This window comes from Sorex fumeus, unplaced genomic scaffold (genome assembly GCF_029834395.1).
Source record: "Sorex fumeus unplaced genomic scaffold, SorFum_2.1 ptg000008l, whole genome shotgun sequence".
Lineage (NCBI taxonomy): Eukaryota > Metazoa > Chordata > Mammalia > Eulipotyphla > Soricidae > Sorex > Sorex fumeus.
The window spans coordinates 28,832,917-28,846,907 of NW_026606065.1; the positions used below are offsets into that span (position 1 = coordinate 28,832,917).

At 41.4% G+C, this 13,991-nt stretch overlaps 1 protein-coding gene across 2 annotated transcripts in view; it reads left to right on the plus strand.

The window, feature by feature from the left end:
* NALCN (sodium leak channel, non-selective) overlaps positions 1–13,991 on the plus strand; it is a 353,058-nt gene that overhangs the window by 129,495 nt on the left and 209,572 nt on the right. For both annotated transcript variants that reach the window (XM_056109424.1, XM_056109431.1), the window contains exon 11: positions 9,665–9,796. In XM_056109424.1, the coding sequence (XP_055965399.1) occupies positions 9,665–9,796 (132 nt within the window). The remainder of the gene's footprint in view (positions 1–9,664; positions 9,797–13,991) is intronic.

Consider the following 13,991-nt stretch of genomic DNA (forward strand, 5'->3'; position numbering starts at 1 on the left):
AAAACAATTGACTTGACTTGAGTGGACACTTTTCCTATTATTAAAATAAATTAGAAAATTTAAGTATCTGAGAGACAGAGAGATGGTATATTGTTGGACCAGGGTCCACAGTTTTAGTATTAGAAATTGGATTTTTGTCCAAAGAGCAAAATGTTATTTTAAAATTTGCAGCCATGTTTGAAAAACAGATTATTTTATGGAAAAACTCATCCATTTCTAGCTTTTATCAGAAAATCCTGGTGGCATTGGACTCTCTCTTCCACGTGGTTATCATCAGCTGGAGCTGGCAAGGGCCCCATGAGACTGGGTCCTGTATTTCCATTTTTCTTAGCCTCCCTACGGTCTAGGTTATGTTTACAGCTCGACATGAGTGTTCTATTTATCTACAGATTTGTGCAATTCCTTTGTGAAATTTCTTTTTTCAGAATAGAAAAATTACTGCCTTTACCCATGACATGTGGTGGGAAAACAAACACACACATTCACAAATGCATCAATATTTAAATACATAATAGATGTACGAGTGAATGAAAGCATTGTCTGCAGAGAGAAACGGAGGATGAAGCAGCATCTTTGTTTAAACAAAGGCCGTTGCTGTGTGATTAGAAAATTCATGTCTCAGGGCCGCTTTCCTTGTTCATGTAACCCACAAGTCTCAGGATGTGGCCACTGTGGTCTGAGCTTAGGAACTCTGCTATTTTCATTCTGGGTTCTGAGGCATTAACTAATTAGAAGTATAATCATAGCAATAATTGTCATTGTACCGGAAGCCTGACATTGGCACACAGGGAAGACTGGTGACCTTCATGGGGTCTTTTCTGTTTTATAATAAATGAAAATAAAAACATGGTAAAATCATGGGGAGGACTCCCAAACAGTGCTGAGGAGCAGTCAGCATCCTCCCAGTAATTCCTAGTCAACCAGGTGGCAGTCTGGGCTGGAGGACACAGTATTGCCAAGGCCCCCAGAAACAGACCCGTTACAGCCTAGCTACTCACGGTCTGACCTTGCACGTAGGGCTGTAATCTGGGAATAATATTACGTTCTTTCGTGGCGAGGGAGAATTCAGACTTTATTCGTTCTAGTCAAGAATCATTTAATTTCAAGAGGATTTTCTTCTTCTGTGATATGAAGAGTCCAAGCAAAGGAACAAAGTCAAACAAACAAAACAAAACAAAACAAAAAAACCAAAAACCTTAAATCTTTGCAGAACTGAGGTTACCCCAACGGTGGGAAGAGAGGGAAGGAGTGCAGGGGAGAGACACAGGGGGCAGTGGTGGGGGAGGGGGAAGGGAGATGTTGTATTTGGGTGTGGTATAGTGTGGGAACGTACATCAAAAGGAGTGGAAACTGCCCTAAAACATACAGGATCGTAAGCCAGCATGAGTTCAACTGGCGAGACAGATAGAGGCAGATGGGAAGAACGTTTGGTTGTGCTCACAAACCAGGAATTATGCTTAGAGACTTAGCTGACTCTAGATGACCCCTCCTGCTTTTCCCCTCTCTCCCTCTTGCTTTGAGCCTCGTAATTTCTCTTGTCTGTGCATCTCCCTCTAGCCTGCAGCCTTGGAAGACTGGCTTCATTCCGCATATTAAGTTTTGTCTCACTGCTTGCGACACTGTTGAAATCCTCCTTTCAGGAATCATCCCAAAGCTGTTGTCCACTCGCTGCCAGGAGCATAATGCCACCTTTCCCTTCTCCCGGAAACTCAGTAGGGTGTTCATTATTTCTTGTTTTTGCCCACGCTCGGTTTTATCAGATGCTTACACCTGGTGGTCAGTGTGGATCTGCCTGATTACAGAAATGAACACTGAACATTTCATGTGTCTTCATAGACCATTTACCATTTATGTAAATTACTTTGACTTATTGATTTGTAGGTGTTTTCAAGTGATTCTCAGAAAATAGTAGAGAAATAACTCTCCAGTACTGATGTTTGCTATACGAAGGTCCTTTCAATGCCTGCACCCTAGTTGGGCTATAATGCCGCTTCTTGATGTGGTGTTACCAAAACCACTGAGAAACGCTCTTCTGTGTGTCTCTAAGTGCAGTTCTCAGAAGAGGGAAGTTGCCATCCACTCTTAGTTCTTTAAACTCGATTTTAGCCTAGGCAGCAACTGTGTGGGGAGAGCCCCCGCCTTCCTGAAAACTAGAATTCTGTTCAGTTGCACTCTTGACTCCACTGTGCTCTGGAACCAAGCAGCCTCCCTGGTGGTGCTTTTCTGCCTCTGCATAGTTCTCTGCCCTCTTGCAGTGCACACCCAGGGGCGTAATTGCAGGAAGAACATCATAGATAGGAAAGAAAATTTATTTTCAAATTCCCTGCCCCCCCCATCATGCCAGAGGTCAGGCAGATGGAAAAGATAATGTTGCTAAGAGCATCCATTAATTCTCCTTTCAGTCTCAATGGTAAATGAATCTCCTTTTTAATCACATTCATTTTGTATTGTCCAGAATTATTTTGTGTACTGATTATAGAAGTAATCACTATCTAGATGGCTTCTAAATAAGAGAAGCAAAAGGGTGCCACCTGCAAATGGGGGATATAATTTCAATTTGGAGCGATAGCACAGCGGTAGGGCGTTTGCCTTGCACGCAGCCAACATGGCTGACCCAAGTTTGATTCCTCTGCCCCTCTTGGAGAGCCTGGTAAGCTACCGAGAGTATCTCGCCCACACGGCAGAGCCTGGCAAGCTCCCCGTGATGTATTCGATATGCCAAACACAGTAACACCAAAGTCTCCAATGGAGATGTTACTGGGTCCGCTCGAGCAAATCGATGAACAACGGGAGGGCCTTTACCTTTACCTTTTATTTTTTTGGTTTGGGGGCCACACCCAGCAGTGCTCAGGGGTTGCTCCTGGCTCTGCACTAAGGAATAACTCCTGGAAGTGCTCGGGGAGATCATAGGGGTTGCTGGGGATCAAACCCAGAGTGGCCACAGGAAAGGCAAATGCCCCACCCACTGAATTATCACTCCAGCCCCTATTTTTGATTTTTAGATGCAAGATGGTTTCAGAAAATCTCATCTTGTAAGTTTCTGTGTTCTCCAGATAATTTTATTTTGAAATCTAATTAAAATACAACCTTTAGTGTATGTCGGATACAGCCTCCAGTGCATGAAATTTGTTTACCAGGGTAAGATACTTATTCATGAAGCAGCATCATTGGGGTTTGCTCTGTGAGTTATACTATTCATTATCCTAATTTATCCTTATTGTGGTCTCCAAGGCCACAGTTTTAATTTGTTGCCTGTTTGCCTGCAGTCTTCAGCATCCTAAAAGCATTAGTTTGTAGGAAAAAAATAATGAAACAAATCAAATAGGAATCACTCCTATAAATTTTTAAAACACTTATGCCACAAAATAAATGAGATGACTTACTATCTTTTTGAAAATGTGTTAAGTTTTTCTCGTTTACCTCAAGCTGTCTTCTCCTGTTGGATTCTCGTGTTATACCTTCTTACCTTTCACACAGATAACCGAACAAATCTCTCCTGAGGGGTTGTTGGACACTGCGATAATATTCAGAAATAGGAAGCACGAGGCACCAGTTATGAGCTAGAATTTATGCTAAATAATTTTACTGATGTTTATTTTATCTCCTAGAGAAATGGAGGCAATATACTCCTATTCCTTCTCGTAGATGTAAAACGTAGGTTAAAGTGTTTAGCTAAATCTACAGATGTTCCCAGGTAAATCCGCCCATGACGTTCTATTCCCCTCTGGTTATTTTTATCCTCAGTCTCAAAATCCCAGGTGCTCTGTTAGAAACTACAAACAGTTGGTGAGGAAGCTGCTCCCCATTCTTTGATCTGTCTGTCAGAGCTGGGTGCCTCATCACTGCCCAGTGAAGAGGAGATCTTCAAGAGGAGATCTACTCTGAAGCCAAAATATCTGAGACAATTTTCTATCTCTTTGAGTTTGGAACTCTACCAAACCATGCTTGTTTCTCCTTATGTGAAAGAGGATGGCACAGTGCTTATATCTCAGGGCTGTTGAATATTAAGGGAGATATTCCATTGCTGGGAATGGAGCTGAGCTGAAAATAATATTAGCTCTATTTTTGATATGACAGTTTATTAAAATATATTTTTTACTTGAGATTCCAAGGGAGAAGGCCTTATCCCTGTTAATAGACACAGTTTCTCAACCTTCTGAGAGGGGCGCTGGGTTTATATGGGTTGTTGGGCTTATTAGGAGAAGCTGGGGAGTGAGTGGGTAGGACTCCCCTGGCTGGCATCCTGGCATCTTTGATGTCATTGGAATTGAGTAAGAATCTTCTCCCAAGTTTCGCATAGACTTTGTAGTCTCTGGAAACTTTTCCTGCTAGATCTCAGAACACATGAGATGCAAGGGGACCTTTCCTATTCTTCCATTTAAAGTCAGTCTCAGTATTATTACTCTGGTCCCAATGTCCCAGCTTACCTGCTCAGAGATGTGGTAGCATAAGTTGGCATTTGTGCTAATAAATCTTTCAAAGACCATAGTTGAGTTTTAGGCCGCTGATGTTCTAGCACCACCAATATTAACTTTGCTCCACCAGTTTCTCCAGGTTCCTTCCCACTCTACTGCCCCCAACCTGCCTCTTTTAAATTTTTTTAGTATTTTTTATTGAAAACATTTTTTATTGAATCACCATGAGATACACAGTTTCAAAGCTATCCATGATCAGGTTTCAGTCATACAGTATTTCAGCACCCGAAGCTCCATCACTGTGCATTTCCCACCACCGGTATCCCCAGTACCCTCCTGCCACCCACACCCCAGCCTGCCTCTACAGCAAGCACTTTTCTTCTCTCTGTCTCTGTCTCTCTATGTCTCTGTCTCTGTCTCTCTCTGTCTCTCTGTCTCTCTGTCTCTCTGTCTCTCTCTCTCTCTCTCTTTCTCTCTCTCTCTCTCTCTCTCTCTCTCTCTCTCTCTCTCTCTCTCTCTCTCTCTCTCCCCCCCCACCCCATTTGGGTATTATGGTTTTTCAATACAGATACTGAGAGGCCATTATGTTTGGTCCTTTACCCAATCTCAGCAGACATCTCCCGTCTAGAGTCATCACTTCCAAACAGCAATGTCAGAGTGGTCCCTTCTCTATCCCAATTGTCCTCTCCCCCAGCTCTTGAGGCATCAGCCTGATTCCTTAAGACACACATTTTGAAGTTCTGTTGTTGTGGTTCAGTTCTCTTGCTTTCATGGTTATTGACTCTGCAATTTGGATCTAGAGCCCCAGCACTCTGACATACCACCAGTATACCTGAGGTCTCTGCCCCCTGCCCCCCACCCATTACTTCTCATCTGCCTCTTTTTACTTTCCCTCCTTAATTTCTTTCCTTCTCCATCCTTCTTGTCTCTAAACTCTGCAGTCAGAGGTGATCTAGGCACTGCTCTTTACTAAATTGCATCCCCTCATCCAGTTACTTGATGGACCACAATGGAGAAGTCTGTGTTTCTATAGAGCTCCCAGAGGCTGCAACCCAGGGCACACACTGCACACTGAAAGCCTCCAAGCATCCCTGACTCAAGCTGCTGACCTCCCTGGGGGACATCCTGTGCCTAACTCTTTTTCCAAATTTGCTAATTCTATTTTTTCCATACACAGATGAGTATGGAAATGCTTGGGTCAAAGCCAAACTAAAGACCAATGCAAAACTCATCTGATTCTTGAAAATGGCATTGCTATTGAAAGAAAAATCTTTAAATGTGATGAAGTGCTGGAAAGATAATACTGTTGGGGGCACGTGCCTCGCACGCAGATGGAATGCAAATTCTTGGCACTTCATATGGTTCCCTGAGCACTGGCAGGAGTGATCCCCGAGTACAAGTCCAGGAGTAAGCCCTCAGCACAGTTGAGTGTGGCCCAAACTCTCTCCTCATGCCAAAAGGAATGAGTATGCATGATATGAAGAATTATATAGATACACAAACATATTTATATAGCTCCCTGTGACATATCCAATATTCCAAACACAGTAAAAAGTCTCACAATGTTACTGGGCCTGCTTGAGCAAATCAATGAACAACAGGACAGTGACTGTGACAGTGATGCATATAGATGTATATATGTATTTATATCTCTATCCATATCTACTTATGTTCTACATGTATATTAAAATAGTTGTGAAAATTTCAAGATAAATATTATTTTGTGGCACTACCATTTTCCTCCATGTTAAATTTTTGTAAGAAAATAAAAATTTTCTTATAAAAATAAAGATATTACAGTAGGCAGGGCACTTGTCTTGCACATGGCCAATCTGGGTCTGATCCCTGGCACCACATAGGATGCCCCCAAACGAGGAGTGATCCCTGAGGCCAGAGCCAGGAATCATCCCACATATAACCAGGTGCAGCCCCAAAACCAAAGAAAATGGAAAGTAAATGTTGAAGGGCACAATGTGGAGTAGCCTATAAATATAAACACGAGTTTAATCCAATGTCTCTTGGCCAGAGGAACGGTACAGGTGTTCAGCCAACCCAGTTTGATCTCTGATACCACAGAGTCCCCCATTGAGCATCTCTGGGTGGATCAATGGAGGTTCCCAGACACCACTGTAACAGATCTTGCACCAGGCAGAACTGAGCAAGATCACATCCTCGGACCCTTACCTTGAGCTGCCAGCCCAGTTGGCCAAGAATCACTGCGAGGTTTCCCTAGGCCTCTTGAATACTAGTTGGGAGTTCCCCCCTCCTAAATAAAAATCTAACAGGCCCTCCTGCCTTAAGGAAATCCACCCCCATTTCAAATATTGTTTTAGTTGCTTTGAATTAGAGAAACCCATGTCACCAGCTCTAACTTTAAAGCTGGAAGTACTGGTTTAAATATTTAAATTTAGCTCCTGCACATACTTATCACCCTAATTCTTATTTAATATTTGAAAGTTATTACTTTGGAGAAAATCAGCTAAGCATTGGTGATTATAGTGTATCAAAATCCACTGTAAGTGATTATTTTAATGACTCTCCACCAACTGGGACACGTAGACATTCAGACAAAAAGGAACCTAATTATAATGACAGCACTAAAGTGAAGCTGTGACAGTAACAAAACCAATTTAAAAAAAATTTTGACAGCCATGGCTGAAAGCTTTGTTTGGACCTCTCAATAATAACAGTTTACTTAAGACATAAATTCACAGCTAAGGAAAATAGAAAGAGAAAGTTGTGGCTTTTCTGTCGTGCAGATACAAGTGGAAATCAGTTGAAATGTTTTTAATAGAACACTGTGTTGAAAGGAAGAGAGAAAAGGAATAATAGTTTTGGAATTTGACTCTCGCAATGCCAAGAAGACTAAATAACAATAAAAATTCTAATGAGAAAAGAAACTTGCTGACTGCTTATCTTGATTATGAAGGTCACTACTTCTGTCCCAGTAAACGGGAGTGCATTCACATGTGTTGATTGGCAGTTCTGGAATTTGATTTTATATTACCTATAAAATGAAATCAGAGACAAATGCCTGTAAGAGTGCATCAGTAGCCAAGGGGATAAGAAACCTTACTAAATCCTCACCATTCCGCAGGCACCGACAACCCTCCAGTTTATTTAGAGCCATCCCTTTCATTCATCTCTCTGGAGGCACACAGTCAAATACGCAATATAATTAATTCTTTGACCTTGGGCAATTAATTTCTCATCCCCAACCAGAAACATACCCGATACACACAACTGTAATATTTTTGCTGAAACTCTTTGATAGAAAAAGTTTAATAGAAAATTTCCAATATTCAAAGCACTGTTCTTAAGTGCTTTCCATATAAAATTTCAAAATTGGGGTGACAGGGATCATGGAGCTCAGAAAGGGGGCAGTCTTTCAGCGCTGGGACAGAACCCGGAGCCCCTGGCGTCAGTAGTGCCTGCGGGTCATGATGCCCAGATAAAAGCCATGTTATATGTGTTAGTACTGAGGGGCAAGGAAAGCCCGGCGGCATTTGGTTCTCTTCCCATTCATAGGCTCTTATTTGCTGAGTTTCCTTAAGTGCAAAGACTGAAGAATTCTAAGGTCATGTCGCATGGTCCAGATGCAGGACTGAGAAGCCAGAGAAATGGGCTCCCAGGAAAGGGTGGCACCGCCAGCCCCATGCCATGAAGCCTTGAACAGTTTCACCCTCGCTCATTTCCATAGTTCAGCTTCTCTCTCCTTCTGCTGCCAAGGCCCTCAGCCTCTGTCTATCCATTGATAATTCTCTTCATTACAAGTGCCAGTTGGTCCCAGACTGGTTCTGAATTGACTCGGCTGTGGATCTGGGATCACCTTTGTCCTCACTGTGTGACCTTTGAGCAATGCCTTAATCTCTCTGAACTCCTGAAAAAAGTGAGAATCCTATCCCACTACATGGGACCATAGTAGAAATGCTAAGAGAGAAAATAAATAAACTGCATGATGGCCTAAGACACAGATCTCATCCAGTTCATTGGCCTTTCTATAAGAAAGTCAGTATTTTAAAATGCCTTATTATCTCAACATAGGAGACTCACACCACATTTGGGTTCAGTTTATGGTTCCACCTTCAATGCTGGTCCAGTTCTCATCCTGTTTCTGTCTCTGTAAAACTATAAGACATTTTAGGGTGGTTAGGAACACAAATGAGTTAATTTATTTGAAGTGACTAGGAAAGTTCCAGGAACAGAAAAGGTTTAAATGTAGGGAGCTATTATTAGTTGTATCATTTTCAATAAATTATTTATACAAAGGGCTAAAAAATTCAGTTATGCAAGACAGTCAACTGCAGGAGATCTGCCATAAAACTTGGTTCCTATAACTACAATATTATATTGTATACTTAAAATTTGTGAATAGGAGACTAGAGAGATAGTACAGTAGATGAGCTCTTGCCTTACTCTCAGCCAACATGGGTTCGATTTCCCCATACCCCATATAGTTCCCTCAGTTCTGCCAGGAGTGACCCTAAATACAGAGCCAGGTATATCCCCTAAGTACAGCCCCCCATTTTTTTTGCAAAGAGGATAGACCTTACATTAAGTGTTTTTGTAGGAAGAGGGAAAGGGAAGATGAATGATTAAGAGGAGGAAGATGTGGAGAATAATAGCAATAAGGAGGCAGGTTGGAACTGGGAGGCAGTGGATATGACTGTGGACTTAACAGTAGTTTTGTCAGCATCCACTTATCCTCATCCTCACTGAGTTCTGTATATCATGTGCCAATCATGAGCCAATAAGCACAGTTTCCCAAGAGAATAACTATTTACTGAGGCCAAAAGATAAAAATAAACAAATGTCAAAAAAATTCCATTTTAGATCATCTCTAAAATATTAGTCCTCGATATCTTTCTTCCACTTCTGTTAAAGTAAAAACAGTGCTTATATTTTTGTATCTGCTTTTTAAAAATCACTTCTCCATATAACCAGTGTTATGGATAAATATTTCCTACACAACTAAAATTGAAAGCTGACCTATAAATGAGGTACTTGAGATCTATTTTCCATTCTTAACCCCAAAGTCTCTGAAACTACCTACATCACTGACCACGTCTCTGACACCTGAATTAAAGATGCTCCTTGTCTTGCTGCTCAGCGCTGTGGAGCTCCCGGGGGGGTTCCTGCACGGGGGTGGGGGGGTCTCACAAAGGTGCTGCCCATCAGTGTCTAGATCCCATGAGCCCGCTCTATCCCAGGCTTCCTCTCTAAGAGTTGAATCTCTTTTGTGTCCTCAGCAAATGATGCGGTCCTCAGTTTTCCACATGTTCATCCTGAGCATGGTCACCGTGGATGTGATTGTAGCTGCTAGCAACTACCACAAAGGAGACACCTATCGACGCCATTATGACGAGTTCTACCTGGCAGAGGTGAGCAGTGCCCCAGGGCGCAGATCAAGGTGACAGTGAGCTTCCACTGCCTTTTGCAGGTGGGAAAATTCCTTTCAGCCAGTTCCTTACTAGGCATTCATCAGGGCTGGTGTGTGCTCTGCAGAAGTACTCTCTTTGGGCTGGAGCAATAGCACAGCAGGTAAGGTGTTTGCCTTGCACATGGCCAACGCGTGGGTTCAATTCCCAGCATGGCATATGGGCCCCTGAACACCACCAGGAGTAATTCCTGAGTGCATGAGCCTGGAGTAACCCCTGTGCATCGCTGGATGTGACCCAAAAAGCAAAAGAAAAAAAAGAAGTGCTCTCTTTAGTTCCAGTGGAGTTTCTTCTTGGCACCATGGGCCCAGGCAGCTCCTCCATGCATCAAGGTGCCAAGGGGGCCACTGGACCCCACATCTTGTCCTCTTCTGTCCCGCTGCTGTTTTCCTCATTGCCTCTTTTCCTCTCCCTTTCTCATCTCGCTTTCGCCTGTTTCCCACCAAGTGTCAGCTCTTACTGATTCAGAAGATTGAAAATGAGGGACTCAGATCAATGAGGACAAGTAAGGGGCAAGGGAGACAGCCCAGTCAGGCCACTGCCGGCAAACAGAAAGAGTCAGTGTAATCATTCCTGCTCTGCTTGAAACTCAGAGAGTGCCACCTGCTCTAAAGCACGGGGTGGGGCAGAGAATGGGCAGAGGGGATCAGTTTGCTGGTGATGTGTAGCTCTGGCAGGTTGGTGGAGTGCTACAGACAAACATCAGTCATACTCCTGAAATCTACAGTTTATTGCTAACCTATGGTAAGTCAGTCATTTTATTTTAAAATTCTACTGCAAAAATACCTCAAAAAAGGTAAGTGGGGAGGAGGGTGATTGAGTAATTACACAGAGGACTACAGCTTCTCAAAACTATTACCACATTAGAATTTTGCAATAGTATGTATTGGTTGTGTTACTATATTGATATTTGATTCCGAAATGTTTCTTAATATTTTGAAAACAGTACTGTTTTTCCCTGCTGTAAAAATTTATTTCTAAAATAAATATCAGAATTCAGTGATCACATATCTATGGGAAAATAGATTGAGATAACAACTCTTTTAAAAGACATTCATCATATAAATGAGGTCTATGTATACCGCTTCACTAGACTACAAGAAATTCAATAAATGAAAACTTAAAATGCAGAAAGATCACAATTTTATTATTTTTATTACAAAGCATTTTTCACCTAAAAAATCAATTTGTCATATATTTGAGTGGTCTTCAAGATTCAGAATTATCCCAGTGCGTTTAAAAATGGATTTGATTTATAAAAATGCAATTCACCCACACCAAACTTTCTTTTAAAAAAGAATTGATATATACATCTTATTGAATATAAATAGCTAGAGATATATAAGAAACTCTGTGAAAGTCACTAAGTCACTGAGGAATTTCTTTTTTGTGGAGGTTTGTTTTCTGTAGCAAGGTGTCATTAGAACTAGATTTTCACTGAAGTAGAGTCTCTGTGACATGCCACTGCCAAATGAGATATAAGAACCAAAATCATACAGGGAGCTTATCGTGTAGCAAGAAATGTAGGCAGAAAGCAATAGCAAGGATTTTGTGTTGTTGAGAATAAATGAGAGAATCATGAAGAAATTGTTGTACATCCTATCTGATACCATCTGAAAAAAATAATTAGAAATGTGTACCAATCCAGTGCACATCAAAAGCAAGGAGAAAGTGGCACCCAGGGTCTAATTTGCAAGAATTCCCATCAAGTGACTTCTTTCTGTCCTGTGAAGTTGGCAGCATGGCATGCATCCAAGCTGAGGAGGAGATGGCACAGGAGGAAGCTTACGGAGAGAAGGACAAAGAAGCAGGTACCCTGGAGAAAGCAAAAAGCCAACTAAAGATACATCAGGGCACCACCATAGATCCAACTGGACATTGAGACCAGACGTTTACAGTGATAACCACATAGACAGATATGAAACTTTGAAGGTCATATGTAAAGGGAGACTTTCCCCCTTCAGGCTAGTGTGGCTGAGGAAAGCAGAGATCCCTGAAGTTGGGTCACGGGGACAAGAGCTGAAATGATGGCCTCATGTTCTAGATTAGATATGTAAAGTGAAAATTCAAGGAGAGGGAAAAGGGCAGTGGACAGGATCATGACTCGCTAGATGACCATGGAACAGGCCTGGTTGTAGTGATGGAATAAGAAAACTGGAAGGTAAAGGTCTTCAGAGAATGGAATCCATGATTTAGAATTCCAGATCTACTCTGACTAGCTAAGGACTAAAAAAGCTAAGATGGCATTTTGGATGTGGATGGCTTAACCATGTCGATGGAGGCAAGGCAAAAATTAGAGAAGTTCTCAAAAGGTAAGGTGTGGATTGATTTTCAAATGGCATTATGGGGGCATTAAGAGCAACAGTACTGTGGGCAGGGCACTTGACTTGCACATGGCGGACCTGGGTTCAATCCTCAGCATCCCTTATGGTCCCTGAGCCCTACCAGGAGTGATATCTGAGCACAGAGTCAGCAGTAAGACCTGAGTACAGCCAGGTGTGGCTCAAAAAAACAAAACTAAATTAATTTTTTTAAATGGCATTAAACTCTGTCAGCCATCCTAAGACTAATTTATGGGGAATGAACTGTAGGAATGTGTGAGGGAGAGATAAAAAGAGGAGCCACCACCTGGAGAAAGAAGGTGTACAAAGAGATTCCAAGCTGAGAGAACACATCTCATAGGGTACCGGTGATGGATGGGGTATCTCTTCCTCACCACCATTCATTAACTGTCTGGGACATCAGAGAATGAACATCTGGGAAGAGCTAGGGTTACGCAGAAGACAGACATTGAAACAGAACCAGTCAAGGGAAAGACATAGAAAGATTTTGTGAGTGGAGCTCATGCTTGTGGATGAAATTGATTCCTGTTGAACAAAATCCCAAAAGGTCCAATGAAGTGTCTGGGTGGAGAAAGGTTGGGATGGGAGAACTTGACAATCATATTAGAATGTTAAAGAGTCGGTCAGAGGAGTGTCTGGGTATAGAAATGATTATACATGGTTGAGTTAGGTGATTTCTCTCTGGGAAGAGCAAACTATCTGCTGAGAGAACCTGAACATTAGGGATTTAATATTTGTTTTATGTCCCTGCCAGAGTGGGTGCTCAACCATGCTAAATTGATCCTCTAGGATACAGGCTGTCACTTGGGAATGGCAACAAGACAGATTTCCTTAATAAATTTTACCTATTTTAATTAAATTAATCGCTCTCAATGTGTCAATAGAGGCTTGTCAATTTATAATCATGCTATATGTATGTAAATCTTATTTGGAAAGGGTGAGTTTGGCCACACCCAATGGGACTCACAGGCTACCCCTGACCCTGTATTTAATCAGCAACAACAGAGAGATGACAATATATCAGAATTTACTGTGTCTTTTGTGTGTGCTAATTGTTTCCCCTTCCCAAACCACTGAAACTACATTTTATTTAATAAATTAGGCAGTGTTAATTTATTTCACTTTAAAAAAATTCCTTTGGCTCTGCTTTGTTCTTGCACTCCTGATGCATTCACAATAAATTCCATCTCTGTTGATTAATTTGAGGTACCTGAGTTGTCCAAAGCATTTTTGACATTTATTAAAATTATATCATTGCTAAACACGAGTTAAAGTAAATTGTTTAAAAACCTTTCCTTGAAGAGCCAGAATGGTAAACATTTTAGACCTTGGTGCCATAAGTTCTCTGTGCCTTCTATCAATTCTGTCTACCATTATGTCAAAAGTGAGCATGGTCTCTGAATTCATCCCGATTCAACTTTGCTTATGAAAATAAGCAATGGGCTCAGTCTTATTCTCAGCTAAAGAAATGTATCAACTAACATCCTCATGTACAAAATTTAAATATACTAATACAACAATAATAGCCACATTTGGGGGGCTCTGTTGCCAATTGCTTTAAAGAAATTAAAGATCTCATTTAATCCTCAAAATGACTATAATAGCAGCAATTCAAATTTTTGGACTAGAATAACACAATGTTCAAGGCAATAGGGTCCTGTAATATTCCAAAAAGCTTATTTTTAAAACAGATCACAAAAGGCCATTAGCTTTTAGGGAAGTAATTTCTTGATTTCCCACATACTCTAGAATAAATTACTTTGAAAATCCAAAATAAACCACTCCACCCATTAGGA